General features: G+C 35.5%; 2 protein-coding genes across 2 annotated transcripts; both read right to left on the bottom strand.

The window, feature by feature from the left end:
- Window positions 1–635: 635 nt before the first annotated feature.
- Window positions 636–7,725, bottom strand: LOC122431042. The gene is made up of 2 exons (XM_043452083.1): window positions 7,613–7,725; window positions 636–1,588 (listed from the first exon to the last, which is right to left on the bottom strand). The coding sequence occupies exon 2, from the start codon at window positions 1,569–1,571 to the stop codon at window positions 636–638; it is 936 nt and encodes a 311-aa protein (XP_043308018.1). The 5' UTR covers window positions 1,572–1,588; window positions 7,613–7,725.
- A 1,619-nt stretch (window positions 7,726–9,344) lies between these two features.
- Window positions 9,345–10,304, bottom strand: LOC122431056 (putative olfactory receptor 8G2). The gene has a single exon (XM_043452104.1). It carries the CDS (start codon window positions 10,278–10,280, stop codon window positions 9,345–9,347), a length of 936 nt encoding a protein of 311 aa, XP_043308039.1. The 5' UTR covers window positions 10,281–10,304.
- Between the last annotated feature and the right edge of the window lie 4,058 nt (window positions 10,305–14,362).

The raw sequence follows: 14,362 nt of genomic DNA, 5'->3' as shown, positions 1-14,362 counted from the left end.
TACTAGCATTGGAGAGGGAGAAGAAAGCAGCACAGTCTTATAAGGAACTGTAGATTAAAGTGTAGGAGAAAATTACTGGTAAGGCCTTAGACTTACCCATGTTTACTTGGGGCCAATATATTTTGAGTAAAATCACAGGTCCTGGAGCCAGATATTCTAGATTCTTGTCATTTATTATGTTTGGGAACATGGACATTTACTGAAACTAAATAAGTGTCAGTTTATTCAGCTTTCAAAATAAAATAGTACTAGGGTTTGCCCTGAGAGAAAACTGTAAATACTAAATGAGGTTATCTACTTCAAAGTGCTGGGCTTTCTGCTTGATATTTTATACTATCTTAATCATGTATGTTATTATTTTATGATGATCATCATAGTCGCTGTTGTTCATATTTTTTTTTAAATCAAACTGGAGCTTCTTTAATTCTTAAGAATCTCTGACTTTATTCTTATTTTTCCATACATAGTCACTGTAACACAGTTTCAATGAAAGTGTCCCAGAGAGAATTTGGGAAAGGTATTATATGAGAAAATGATTCTATATTTCCAAAAATTTGAAGAATAAAACTAAAACATTGCCTATCTCAGCAAACCAAAGGCATATTTCTGGTATGATACTATGACATTGAGTCTATTCATCTACATTTTCCACTGTCCAGAATTTTCTTCAGAGCAAATTTGACATCCTTATTCCGCAGACTGTAGATCAGAGGGTTTAGCATGGGCACAATGCAGGTATAAAACACAGAGGATACTTTCCCTTGGTCCATAGAACTCACAGATGAAGGCTTCAGGTACATGAATGCTGCAGATCCATAGAAAACAGCAACAGCTGAGATATGGGAGCTGCAGGTGCTGAAGGCTTTCGACCTGCCTTCATTGGAGTGGATTTGAAGGATGCTAGAGAGGATGAAAATGTAGGAAGCAAGGATGGTTAAAACAGGAATCAGGACATTAAAAGCACTAAAGACTAGAGCTAGTAATTCATTCGTGGAGATGCTAGAACAGGATAGCTCCAAGAGTGGGAAGACATCACAGAAATAATGGTTAACCACCTTGTTCTTGCAGAAAAAGAGTCTAAACATAAAGCCTGTATGAATTGCAGATTCAATGAGGCACAAAATATAAACTGTCACAGTGAGCTGGAAGCACCTATAATAAGTCATGATGACATTGTAAAACAAAGGGTTACAGATGGCAACATAGCGATCATATGCCATTACAGCCAACATATAACATTCTGCAATAATAAAAGCAATAAAGAAATAGAGCTGAGTCATACATTCAGGGTAGGAGATGATATTCTTCTCTGTCACAAAGTTCACTAGCATTTTGGGGGTAACGACAGTGGAATGACAGAAATCAATAAAGGACAAATTGGTGAGGAAATAGTACATGGGGGTGTGCAGCTGAGAACTGAGCCCTATCAGTGTGATCATGCCCAGGTTCCCCACCACCGTGACCACATAGATTCCTAGGAAGAAGACCAGAAGGGGAATCTGGAGCTCTGGTTTCTCTGTGAGCCCAGCGAGGATGAACTCAGTCACTGAGGAGTGATTTCCAGGGTCCATTTTCTTCTCAGCAGGTTCTAAATTTAAAAATGAGAAAATGAGTGTACTTTTGGGTTAGGGTGTGACAGAGAGATTTATGGACATATGTATGTGCATGTGTGTGCAGCAGAGAGTTATCCTGCTGAGATCAATCTTCACTGGTCATCAGAGGATATACATAATGTGGGGATTTCTTTAGTATTTGTTGCCACTCTAGGACAAACTATTGGAGAAGGCAATGGCAACCCACTCCAGTACTCTTGCCTGGAAAATCCCATGGACGGAAGAGCCTGGTAGGCTGCAGTCCGTGGGTTCGATGAGAGTCGAACACGACTGAGTGACTTCACTTTCACTTTTTCACTTTCATGCACTGGAGAAGGAAATGGCAACCCACTCCAGTGTTCTTGCCTGGAGAATCCCAGGGATGGTGGAGCCTGGTGGGCTACCGTCTATGGGGTCGCACAGAGTCAGACACGATTGTAGTGACTTAGCAGCAGCAGGACAAACTATGATTCTGGTTGAACTAGAATAGAAATTATAAACTTCAAGAATTTTATAATTGAGATATTTCATAAAGTTTAAGAGAAACACTGATTTCTGGATGATTTTTGTTTCTGTCTATTCTCCAAAAGATTGTCTCTACAGCTCTAAATAATTCATAAATCTTGGTACTTACAGAATTATCAACAATGAATATTTTATCAAATTTCTATTTTATTATCTGTGCTGTTACTTTAGTTAACTTGCTGGCATATTGAGTGCAGCAATTTCACAGCATCATCTATTACTATTTGAAATAGCTCAACTGGAACTCCATCACCTCCACTAGCTGTGTTCATTGTGATGCTTTCTAAGGCCCACTTGACTTCTCATTCCAGGATGTCTGGCTCTAGGTGAGTGATCACACCATCGTGATTATCTAGATCATGAAGATCTCTTTTTGTATAGTTCTTCTGTGTATTGTTGCCACCTCTTGTTAATATCTTCTGCTTCTGTTAAGTCCCTACCACTTCTGTCCTTTATTGTGCCCATCTTGGCATGAAATGTTCCCTTGGTATCTCTAATTTTCTTGAAGAGATCTCTAATCTTTCCCATTCTATTGTTTTCCTCTATTTCTTTGCATTGATCACTGAGGAAGGCTTTCTTATCTCTCCTTGCTATTCTTTGGAACTCTGCATTCAAATGGCTGTATCTTTCCTCTTCTCCTTTGCTTTTTACTTCTCATCTATTCACAGCTAATTGTAAGGCCTTCTCAGACAGTCATTTTGCCTTTTTTGCATTTCTTTTTCTGGGAGATGGTCTTGATCACTGTCTCCTGTACAATGTCATGAACCTCCATCCATAGTTCTTCAGGCACACTAACAAATTTAATCCCTTGAATCTATTTGTCACTTCCACTGTATAATCATAAGGGATTTGATTTAGATAATACCTGAATGGTTGAGTGTTTTTCCATACTTTCTTCAATTTAATTCTGAATTTGGCAATAAGGAGTTCATGATCTGAGCCACAGTCAGCTCCAAGTCTTATTTTTGCTGACTGTATAGAGCTTCTCCATCTTTGGCTCCATCAGTCTCACTTCATTATTGATTATCTGGTGACACCCATGTCAGTTTTTGTTCCAATCCCAAAGAAAGGCAATGCCAGAGAATGCTCAAACTACAGCACAATTGAACTCATCTCACACGCTAGCAAAGTAATGCTCAAAATTCTCCAAGCCAGGCTTCAACAGTACATGAACCATGGACTTCCAGATGTACAAACTAGTTTTAGAAAAGGCAGAGGAACCAGAAATCAAATTGCCAACATCTGTTGGATTATCACAAAAGCAAGAGAGTTCCAGAAACACATCTATTTCTGCTTTATTGGCTATGCCAAAGCCTTTGACTGTGTGGATCACAATAAACTGTGGAAAGTTCTGAAAGAGATGGGAATACCAGACCACCTGACCTGTCTCTTGAGAAATCTGTATGCAGGTCAGGAAGCAACAGTTAGAACTGGACATGGAACAACAGACTGTTTCTAAATTGGGGAAGGAGTATGTCAAGGCTGTATATTGTCACCGTGCTTATTTAACTTATATGCAGAGTACATCATGAGAAACACTGGACTGGTTGAAGGACAAGCTGGAATCAAGATTTCCAGGAGAAATATTAATAACCTCAGATTCCCTGGTAGCTCAGATGGTAAAGCATCTGCCTACAATGCCGGTGACCCTGGTTTGATCCCTGGGTCGGGAAGGTCCCTTGGAGAAGGAAATGACAACCTACTCCAGTATTCTTGCCTGAAAAATCCCATGGACCAAGGAGCGTGGTAGGCTACAGTCCATGGGGTCGAAAAGAGCTGGACACCACTGAGCTACTTCACTTTCACTTTCAGATATGCATATGTCACCACCCTTATGGCAGAAAGCGAAGAAGAACTAAAGAGCTTCTTGATGAAAGTGAAAGAGGAGAGTGAAAAATTGGCTTAAAACTCAACATTCAGAAAACCAAGATCATGGCATCCGGTCCATCATGTCATGGCAAATAAATGGGGAAACAGTGGAAACAGTGACAGACTTTATTTTGGGGGGCTCCAAAATCACTGCAGATGGTGACTGAAGCCATGAAATTAAAAGATGCTTTCTCCTTGGAAGAAAAGTTATGGCCAACTTAGCATATTAAAAAGCAGAGACATGTTTTTGCCAACAAAGATCCATCTATTCAAAGTTATGGTTTTTCCAGTAGTCAGGTATGGGTGTGAGACTTGTACTATAAAGAAAGCTAAGTGCTGAAGAATTGATGCTTTTGGACTGTGGTGTTAAAGAAGACTCTTGAGAGTCCTTTAGACTGCAAGGAGATCCAACCAGTCCATCCTAGAGGAAATCAGTCCTGAATATTCATTGGAAGGACTGATGCTGAAGCTGAAACTCCAATACTTTGGCTACCTGATGCGAAGAACTGTCTCATTGGAAAAGACCCTGATGCTGGGAAAAATTGAATGTGGGAGGAGAAGGGGACAACAGAGGATGAGATGGCTGGATGGCATCACCAACCCAATGGACGTGAGTTTGAGTAAACTCTGGGAGTTGGTGTTGGACAGGGAGGCCTGGCGTGCTGCAGTCCATGGGGTTGCAGAGTCAGACATGACTGAGCAAATGAACTGAACTGAACTGAACTTTAGTTAAATCATTAACAGTGCCTCCTTTTTAGTCTAATATTTGATGCTTGTATTATTTTTTTTAATCTTTTCTTAGTTGCTCTTTATCTTTAAAAATTTTCTTAAAAGTTTTTAGAATCTTGGTAGATTTTAAAGATATTAACACATATATATGGAATTTAGAAAGATGGTAATGAAACCCTATATGCAAAACAGAAAAAGAGACACAGATGTACAGAACAGACTTTTGGACTCTGTGGGAGAAGGCGAGGGTGGGGTGTTTCAAGAGAACAGCATCGAAACATGTATATTATCTATGGTGAAGGAGAACACCAGCCCAGGTTGGATGCATGAGACAAGTGCTTGGACCTGGTGCACTGGGAAGACCCAGAGGGATCGGGTAGAGAGGGAGGTGGGAGGGGGGATCGGGATGGGGAATACATGTAAATCCATGGCTAATTCATGTCAATGTATGACGAAAACCACTATAATATTGTAAAGTAATTAGCCTCCAACTAATAAAAATAAATGAAAAAAAATATTGGAAGAAGTAAAGATATTAACATCTGATAATCAAAATAATATAAAACAAATAACCCAGCAAAGCCACCAATGTAATTCTGATGATTAGCCAGTTTGGGGAACTACTGGGTGACACAAAGTTCATGTAGCAGCATGTTTTAGGTGGAGAACTTGAGAAACATTTTTTCTCATTTCTTTTCCTTTTATCTTTTTATTTGTTTTACTCCTTTCTTCCCTTTCCTCCTTTTCATCCTTCTTCCCCTACCTCCTTCCTTCTTTCTTTCTTCAATAATTTAGCAAAAAATGCTGAAACAGCACTTTACTACAAAACGAAGTTTAGAGTATAAAAACTGCAAAAACACAGTTACTAACCTTATGAAATTCAAAACTTGATATTAAGGAGGTCTAGTATTCATTATAAAGAATCATAATATGAAAATAAAATTGGAGTGAAGACTCAGAGGGGCATGCAAATTTGAGCAGATCTCCTAATGGATTCAGAGCTAGGGAACTGAATATTTTGTAATTTTTGTTTCAAAATGTCTTCTGTTATTTACTAGTCCTGATCCAAGTTCCATCTTATACACCTAATGTAAGAGTTAGGTGTATATAGCAATGACATAAACTCTGTTATGTTGGGTTTAAGTCATTTAGCAGAATATAAGATGAAATCACTGAACATTAAAAATGACAAAGGTACTTCTTACTGGCCTTTAGCTTATTTGACTTTTAATGGGGATGGGAAGTAGTACAATTAGAAAAGAGCAGCTGGGACTCAAACTCTCTTTCTCTCAAATTTTTCTTTTCTCAGTGAAGGTTGGGCTTGAAGACTGTCAATGCCCCCTGGTTTAGCGCACACTCTGTGATCAACAAAACCTTCCAAGTTTGTACAACCTAGACCCTGAGGGTGACAGCAACTGGAAAAATGAGTAGAGACACTGAAAACAGTTGAAATGAACAAACTGAAATTTAGCAAAGCAAAGAGTATTTATGTTTAAAATTTAGATTTTAAAAAACCTAATTCTTTGTATACTGGACATAGCTTTGGGTGCCATTCACTTGAAAAGAATAAGGGATCAATTCTTTTTTAATTCAGTAAAACTCACAAAGTAAGTGACTGGTTAATAATGATATTAGTTTCCAATTGCACTTGGAGAAACACAGTGTCTAGAGTATGATCAGTAGCAAATCCAATAACATGATTTTCTAATACTAGTTACATGGAACTGCAAAGCCACAAATATGAGGAAGTGTAAATGAAGCAATACTTCCTCATATGTTAAACTGATAACCACTAGTCACAGGCAGCCTGACTCACTTAACCTGTCACTTCACACAAATATTACCATTTTCTATGTGTGCAATTAGGTTAGGAAGCACTGTGCTACACTTTAATTATTTCTGGAGTTTGGAGTTTAGTTATGGATATTCTTTTTAAAGAGAGATATTGACAAGATAAACAGCAAATAAAGACTGTGTAAAACTTGAAAAATATTTGAGGGTGTTGGGATAATTAACAGATTTCATCATATATCTTAAGGGACTCTAAAGAGAGAAATGACATTTTATGTGTGGCATTTGAAAGATCTAAGAATACAAGGAAAATATTCTAAACCTTTGAAATGTCTATTCTTAATCCCTGAATACACTCAAACAGACTCAGTTCACATCTGATTCCTTCCAGTTACAGAAACACATTCAAATTCAGAAAATGTTCATTTTCTGGAATAAGTCAAATTCTCTCAACTTGTCTAGATTTTTACCTGCTCATGTTTTCACATGAAACAAAAACTACCCCATTCATCTCTACTATCTGCTAAACAGTTTTTCTTTACTAATCTCGTTTACAACTAATGTCATCATAGTAGTAGTAGTGTTAGCCGCTCAGTCATGTCTGACTCTTTGTGACCCCGTGGACTCTAGTCCGCCAGGCTCCTCTGTCCATGGGATTCTCCAGGCAAGAATACTGGAGTGGGTTGCCATTCTCTTCTCCAGGGCATATTCCCAACCCAGGTATCAATCCCAGGTCTTCCGCATTTTAAGCAGATTCTTTACCACCTGAGCCACCGGAAAAGCAGAATATCATCATGAAAACCTCAGACTCCTTCTAATTGATTAGACTTTCTTACTACAAGCTCAAGAATCTTCCATTTCTAAACAGCACATTTTCAGACTTCAGCTGCACTATACATCAAATGATGAACAAATCTGACTTAGTCTCCTCTATATCCAAGAAAATAGCCCACATCTGGCACATCATAGCAAGTTTAGAAACATGGTTTATGAATAAAGTGATAATTATATGAACGAAGATGTTGTGGAATATTTGCCTGAATGCCAATGATTATTACTTTCATAATTGAAGTCTCAAATACCAAGTACAAAATTAACACACTCACCTTTCTTTGTTCCTGGAAATCTCAATGCCAAATCTATTTCACAATGTGCTCTCAGAGAAAAACAACACTAGTGTTAGTGTGGGGAGTGATAGGTACCCAGCATTCTGCTGTCTTTACTGCTGGGAGAATAGATCTGACAGCCTTGGTCTCAAGAGTCACTTTTGAAGCTGTTCTGCGTCACAGATCAGCATCTCCAATTCTAAGTCTTCAGTGTTGTTTCTTCAGTTTCAGGGTAGCAAACATCCTGAACTTTATCAGTTCTCCCTTGAGCTCTTGTGATCACAGTACTATAAATGTTTGTACTGGATTTAGATATGCCAGACAATAAATAACATGGAGTCAAATATTCCCCAAGGATTTTCATTTTTCAAGAGACTGGCTCTTGAGAAAAGAGGCAATTTCAGGTGACGTGTCCCCAGTTATCCAACATTTTCTTTCTAAAGGTATTATTTGTCAATCTTGAACTTACCAATTAGTGATAAAGATTTGTTCATGGGATCCCCTGAGGATTTTATTAAAATGCAGTTCCTGATCCAGCCGGTCTAAGTTGGATCTGAAATTCTGCATTTCTAACAAGCTCCTACCAGTGCTGTGGATTCACAGTCCAGACTGTGAATAGCAGATTGAGAGTATCAGGACATATTCTCACAATTTATCTTCTGTTAATAAAGCCAGAAATTTTTAATAATGAATTAAAATCATTTTTCTTGTAGTAAATATATTTAATTTTTATAGAAATAGGTGATATAAATAATTGATTAAAAATGAAATCTATATATAATTGAATTTTAGAGTTATGGGGCAAGAATTCAGAATATTGATGTAGCATTTGTTTTTTTAAATAAAAATAATAATTTTATTATTATTATTCCACTAATAATAATTAATAATAATAATATCACTAACAATTTTACTTGTTAAATTGTATATCTAGTGAGATAGTTTATTATTAGGCAATTATGTTTTATAATCCTTCTTTTCTTTTATATACTTTTGCTTTTTTTTCAAAGCTGGAATAACTGGAAGCAGTCTTAGATTTTAGCATGATGCAAGATAAATTGGAAACTCACGTTAGGGAGCACTTATACAATATGATTAAATGTATTAAGTTCAATTATTTTTAAAAGATTTATAGTTGGGTGACACAGTGCTTCTCAATCATTTTTCTACATTTAAACTGTTGAAAAACTCAATCATTTACTCAAGTGAAATAAGCTTCAATTATACTAGAGCTTGCCATGAGGGAATATGGTAAATAATTATCCATTCGAAGATAGGGCATAGTGTTTATATTTCATAAATCTTTCATTATTTGTTATTTTTATTGAAGTATAATTGCTTTACTATGTTAGTTTTTCCTTTACAACAAATGATATTTGTTTTTCTCTTTCTGCCTTACTTCATTCTATATGACAGATTCTAGGTCCTTCCACATCTCTACAAATAAAAGCATACTAAAATATATTACTATAATTTTCTTCATCGTCATCATCATTGCTCTTGCTTTATTGTAGTTAATTAAAAATAAAACAAAGGCTCTGTTAGTCATCAAGAACATTTTATTCTTCCATTTCTCCATACATACTCTTTGTAATATACCTTTGAAGAAGTGTCCAGGAAGAGAATGTTGGAGATGAGTTATATGGGGAAGTGTCACTGAAACTATAAATATTTGAATAACAAATCTAACTCACAGCAAATTATTACTATGACATCATGATACAGATTCTATTCATGAATGTTTTCTACTGTCCAGAATTTTCCTCAGAGCAAATTTGACATCTTTATTCCGCAGACTATAGATCAAGGGATTCAGCATGGGCACAAGGATGGTATAAAACACAGAGGACACTTTCCCTTGGTCCATGGAGCTCACAGATGATGGCTGCAGGTACATGAATGATGCAGATCCATAGAAAATAGCAACACCTAAGAGGTGGGAACTGCAGGTTCTGAAGGCTTTAGACCTGCCCTTGTTGGAGCGGATTTGGAGGATGTTGAAGAGGATAAAAATGTAGGAGGCAAGTATAGTTAAGGCAGGAGTCAGGAGATTAAATGCACTCAAGAATATGACCAATAATTCATTGACATAGATGCTGGAACACGATAGCTCAAAGAGTGGGAAGAGATCACAGAAATAATGGTTAACCACATTGTTCTTGCAGAAAAAGAGTCTCAACATAAATATTGTATGGATTGTGGATCCAATGATGGCCAAAATATAAACTCCCACTGTGATGCGGAAGCAGATGTGATAAGACATGGTGACATTGTAAAGCAAGGGGTTACAGATGGCAGCATAGCGGTCATACGCCATTGCCGCCAACATGTGACACTCTGCAATAATAAAAACAATGAAGAAATACAACTGAGTCATGCATCCAGGATAGGAGATGATGTTCCGCTTTGTCACAAAGTTCACAAGCATTTTGGGGGTGACGACCGTGGAATGACAGAGGTCAATATAGGACAAATTGGTGAGGAAATAGTACATGGGGGTGTGCAGGTGAGAACTGAGCCCAATCAGAGTGATCATGCCCAGGTTCCCCACCACCGTGACCACATAGACTCCTAGGAAGAGGAGGAACAGGGGCAGCTGGAGTCGTGGCTGATCTGTGAGCCCAGCGAGGATGAACTCGGTCAGTGAGGAGTGATTTCCTGCTGCCATTTCCCTCTGGGTAGTTTCTGAAGGGGAGAGTAAGGGACAGTTTTTGGACTCATGACTTTGCTATGCCCCCTATTAGTGATAAATTACATAGAAAATTAATCATTTGAATATTCTCTTGGTTTCTGTGAATAATTTTAACTCTGGATAAGTTTACCTAAGCAATACGTTCTTAATTAAATGTTTTTGCACCTCTATGTTAAAGGTATTAAATTATATAATTTAAAAGTATTTCAGCCTTCTGGCTGACAATCAGTTTAGGTTTTTGTGTGATTACTCCCTAGTTTGAACATTTCATTTATCTTTAAATGTTTTTTTCTAACGTGTGGTTTGCAGACTTGAAAACTTAGAAGACCTATTAAAAATGACAGAAGCTTACTGAGCATCAACCTAGAGAGAGCAAATCCCATATAAGTGCAAAATCTTTTATTCACCAGCAACTGATTTCTGCCAGGGGTGAAAAGAGACACATTATTACTAGATTTCAGAATTATTTTTCTGAAAATCAAAAATTTGGGTTTCTACATAAAATCATCAGATTTTCAATATTGTTCTTGAATTAAAATAACACAGACAGCATTCATTGTGCAGATGTGATACCTGAATTGTCTCACTGTTAGCCTGCTTGCAGTCCAAATACCTCTGTCTTTGCTTGAGAGAAGAAATATAATAGTGCTTAAGTGAATATGCCTTAAAGTCCAAGTGTATATGTTCCCATCATTTACAGTTGATAAATCTGGAAAAGTAAAACAGCTTCATTATTTAATTAGCAAGGTTTAACACTCTGAAAATAGTAATAATTGTTTTTACAATATGTTATCAATTGAAAATAAGAGATAATTATACACTTCAAAATACATAGAAAAATCAATTATAATGTTTAAGCCTTTTTTATCTTTCATTAACTAAGAGGGTATAAAAACATTCATAAAATTAGAGGATACAGAATAATGCAGTTCCCTATTCTATTAAATAATAAACAGATTATTTTATCTGTCTATGGATCAAAGTAAATTAAAAATAATTTCCACTTGAATAAAAATTAAAAAGAAGAAACAAAATCTAAAATGTTCTACCCCTCACAGCTAAATAAAATATAATTGAAATGAATCTTAATTCTAAGCAAAAAACTAAACTATTAAACTTCTGGAAAAACACTATAGTTTAAACTATAGTTTAAACACTAAACTAAAAAAAAAAAAATTAAACACTAAACTATAATATTGTATAGTTAGTATGTATTAGAACACATGCTAACTATGCAATATTGATCAATTCTGCTATATCCAAATTAAAAATTGTTCTTCAAATTGTATTATTAGAACATTAAAAGCAAGCCACTGACTACAGACTGTTACTGAAAATCTAAATTAATATTGAAAAGACAATAATATGAAGACATCAAGCAAATTAAAAAATAAGAAAACTATTTTAACAGGTATTATCACAGAAGATAAAAGAATAATTAATAAGCATATGAAAAGATACTGAAATCACTATTCATCAGGGAAATGAAAACTAAACTAAAACATGAATGAAAAAACATTACAAATCTATTAAAAAATGAGAGAAAAAAGGAAACAGAAATGAAAACTTGCAACCCAAAGTTTTGAGACAATGTGAGGCAACCAGATGTCTCAAATACAGATATCTAAAAAAGGTATAAAATTGTCCAACGAATTTGGAAAACTGACAATTTTTATAAAGTCAAGATAACACATAATTTAACAACTCTAATCTTTGGTGTTTTACCCAAGATAAAAATAGACACATGCCTACATAATGACTTATACAAAAATGGGCATAGAGTATTTGTTACTAACAACCAAAAAACATGAAATAAGGCAAGTATTCAACCAACTAAAATGAATTGTGATACATATGCACACAGAGTAGAATACTACTCACCAATAAAATGCAACAAATCACAGATACATGAGGATTAATCTTGAAAATATTATCTTGAGTAAAAAAAGCCAATATTCATACAAAAGAAGATGCATATTTCCATTTATATCAAGTTCTAGAAAAGGAGACTAATCTATAAAGAGATAAAAATAGATCAGTAACTGACAGCATGGGGCATGGGAGAATAACTGGTAAAGGCCATGATAAAAGATTTTAGGATGATTAAAAACATTTCATGTCATTACTTAGATCTTGCTTTCACCAGTGCACAGAGTATGCAACTATCAAAACTCCTGTAGGTGAAATTTATTCTTAGAATGGGCACATAATTCTTTAAGTAATCTTGATAAAGTTGTACCCTGATATGAGTGTGAAAAAATATTAATATACCAAAATATGTTTTAAAATAAATGAATAATATTAGTTTAAATAGAAAATCTAACAAAAATTGACAAGGATTAAGGAGGATCTCAACAAGATTTGTAAATTTGTATAAATGTGTATGTAATTTATGCACAATTCTATTGCATGTAGCAATTAAATGACATGAATTCTTCTTAAGGGCACATAGAACTTTTAAAAAATTATTAGTATACACTTCATAAAATTATTTGTATGCAGGTTCATTATTCAAGCTATAATACCATTTCAAATGTTTTCACTGGTCTTCAATTTAAGAGAGGAATGACAGTAATTTTACAGATTTCCTTCTAAAATATAGAAAAGGAAACAACATCCAATAGTAATAATAAAATTGTAGAAAATGCAGAATATATAAGGAATTCTAAAATCTGTTTAAAGAACAGGCATAGCAAGCAACAAACTTAATAGTGGAACATGACATATGTCCTCTGTTACTGTGAGAGTGACAAAGATAATTACTGTCTCCATTCCTATTCATTATTTTACTGAACATACTAAGAAATTCAATAAGGCAATTAGAATAAACTAAGGATTGGAAAGGAAGAAATAAATCTCTTATGTATAGGTGATATGACTGAGTTGGTAGAAAAAAGTGATAGAGATAAGTTTTAGAAATTAATAAATTAAATACAAATTCTAGACATTAAGTTGAATGTTTGAAAGTAGATTTTTATAAGAAAATATTTCATTTTAGAATTTAAATATTGGTGTATGTCTAAAATAAATTCACTTTCTCTGTGTGCCATATGATGTGTATGTATGTGGATGTGTGTGTATGGCTAGATTCAAATTGCCAACATTAAATTTCCATAATCATAAGAAAGATGGATCTCTAATTTTTCTTGTTTGTAGTGTTCTTGCTAGAACTGTTTTTAAAACCTCTTGACCTCATAAGAGATTTAGAGAATGATTGTTCTCTTTCTATTCTTGGAATATAAAAAGTACCTTAAATGTTTGGATGTGTTCCCAGTGACACAATCTAGATGTGTGGTGTCCTTTGAAAAGTAAATGAAAGTCTCTCAGTTGTGTCCGACTGTTTGCAACCCATGGACTATACAGTCCATGTCATTCTCTAGCCCAGAATACTGGTGTGGGTAGCCTTTTCCCTTCTCCAGGGAATCTTCCCAACCCAGGGATCGAACCCAGGTCTCCTGCATTGTGGGAAGATTCTTTACCAGCTGAGTCACAAGGGAAGTGAAAGAATACTAGAGTGGGTAACCTATCCCTTCTCTAATGGATTTTCCCAGCCCAGGAATCGAACCAGGGTCTCCTGCATTGTAAGTGGATTCTTTGCCAGCTGAGCTATTAGGGAAGCCCCTGGTGTCCTTTATGGTCAAGTTTTTAATAACAGGTTGAAATTGTTGAAAAACTATCAGTTTTTCAGATTTTTTTCTTTCCTTTTTAAAGTTCTACTTAACTGAAATTGCAAGCCATTTACAATTTTGAAAATTGTCAGACAGTTTTTATTTTATTTTTCTTTTTTATCTTCCACGGAACTAAAATGTCGTGAATAGCTTATAACAGTGCTGAGGGCTTGGTCTTCATCATTGAGGAAGTCAGGTTGAGTCTGTGACATCCATAGACTTCTAGGTGGTCACCACTGGCCACATTGTCTTGTCCACTTAACCTGTTACCTCATACAAATATGACCATATTCTGAGAGGGCCATAAGATTAGGAAGCACTGTGCTACACTTAAATTACATCTGTAGTTCTGGGTTTTGTTATAGATATTCTTTTTTAAGGAGGAACACT

The sequence above is a fragment of the Cervus canadensis genome, chromosome 29 (assembly GCF_019320065.1).
Source record: "Cervus canadensis isolate Bull #8, Minnesota chromosome 29, ASM1932006v1, whole genome shotgun sequence".
Lineage (NCBI taxonomy): Eukaryota > Metazoa > Chordata > Mammalia > Artiodactyla > Cervidae > Cervus > Cervus canadensis.
This window is presented reverse-complemented; position numbering and strand designations above follow the sequence as displayed.

Bases quoted from the DNA above. Each gene is read 5' to 3' on its own strand.
- LOC122431042 (XM_043452083.1), bottom strand. From the start codon at position 1,571: ATGGACCCTGGAAATCACTCCTCAGTGACTGAGTTCATCCTCGCTGGG.
- LOC122431056 (XM_043452104.1), bottom strand. From the start codon at position 10,280: ATGGCAGCAGGAAATCACTCCTCACTGACCGAGTTCATCCTCGCTGGG.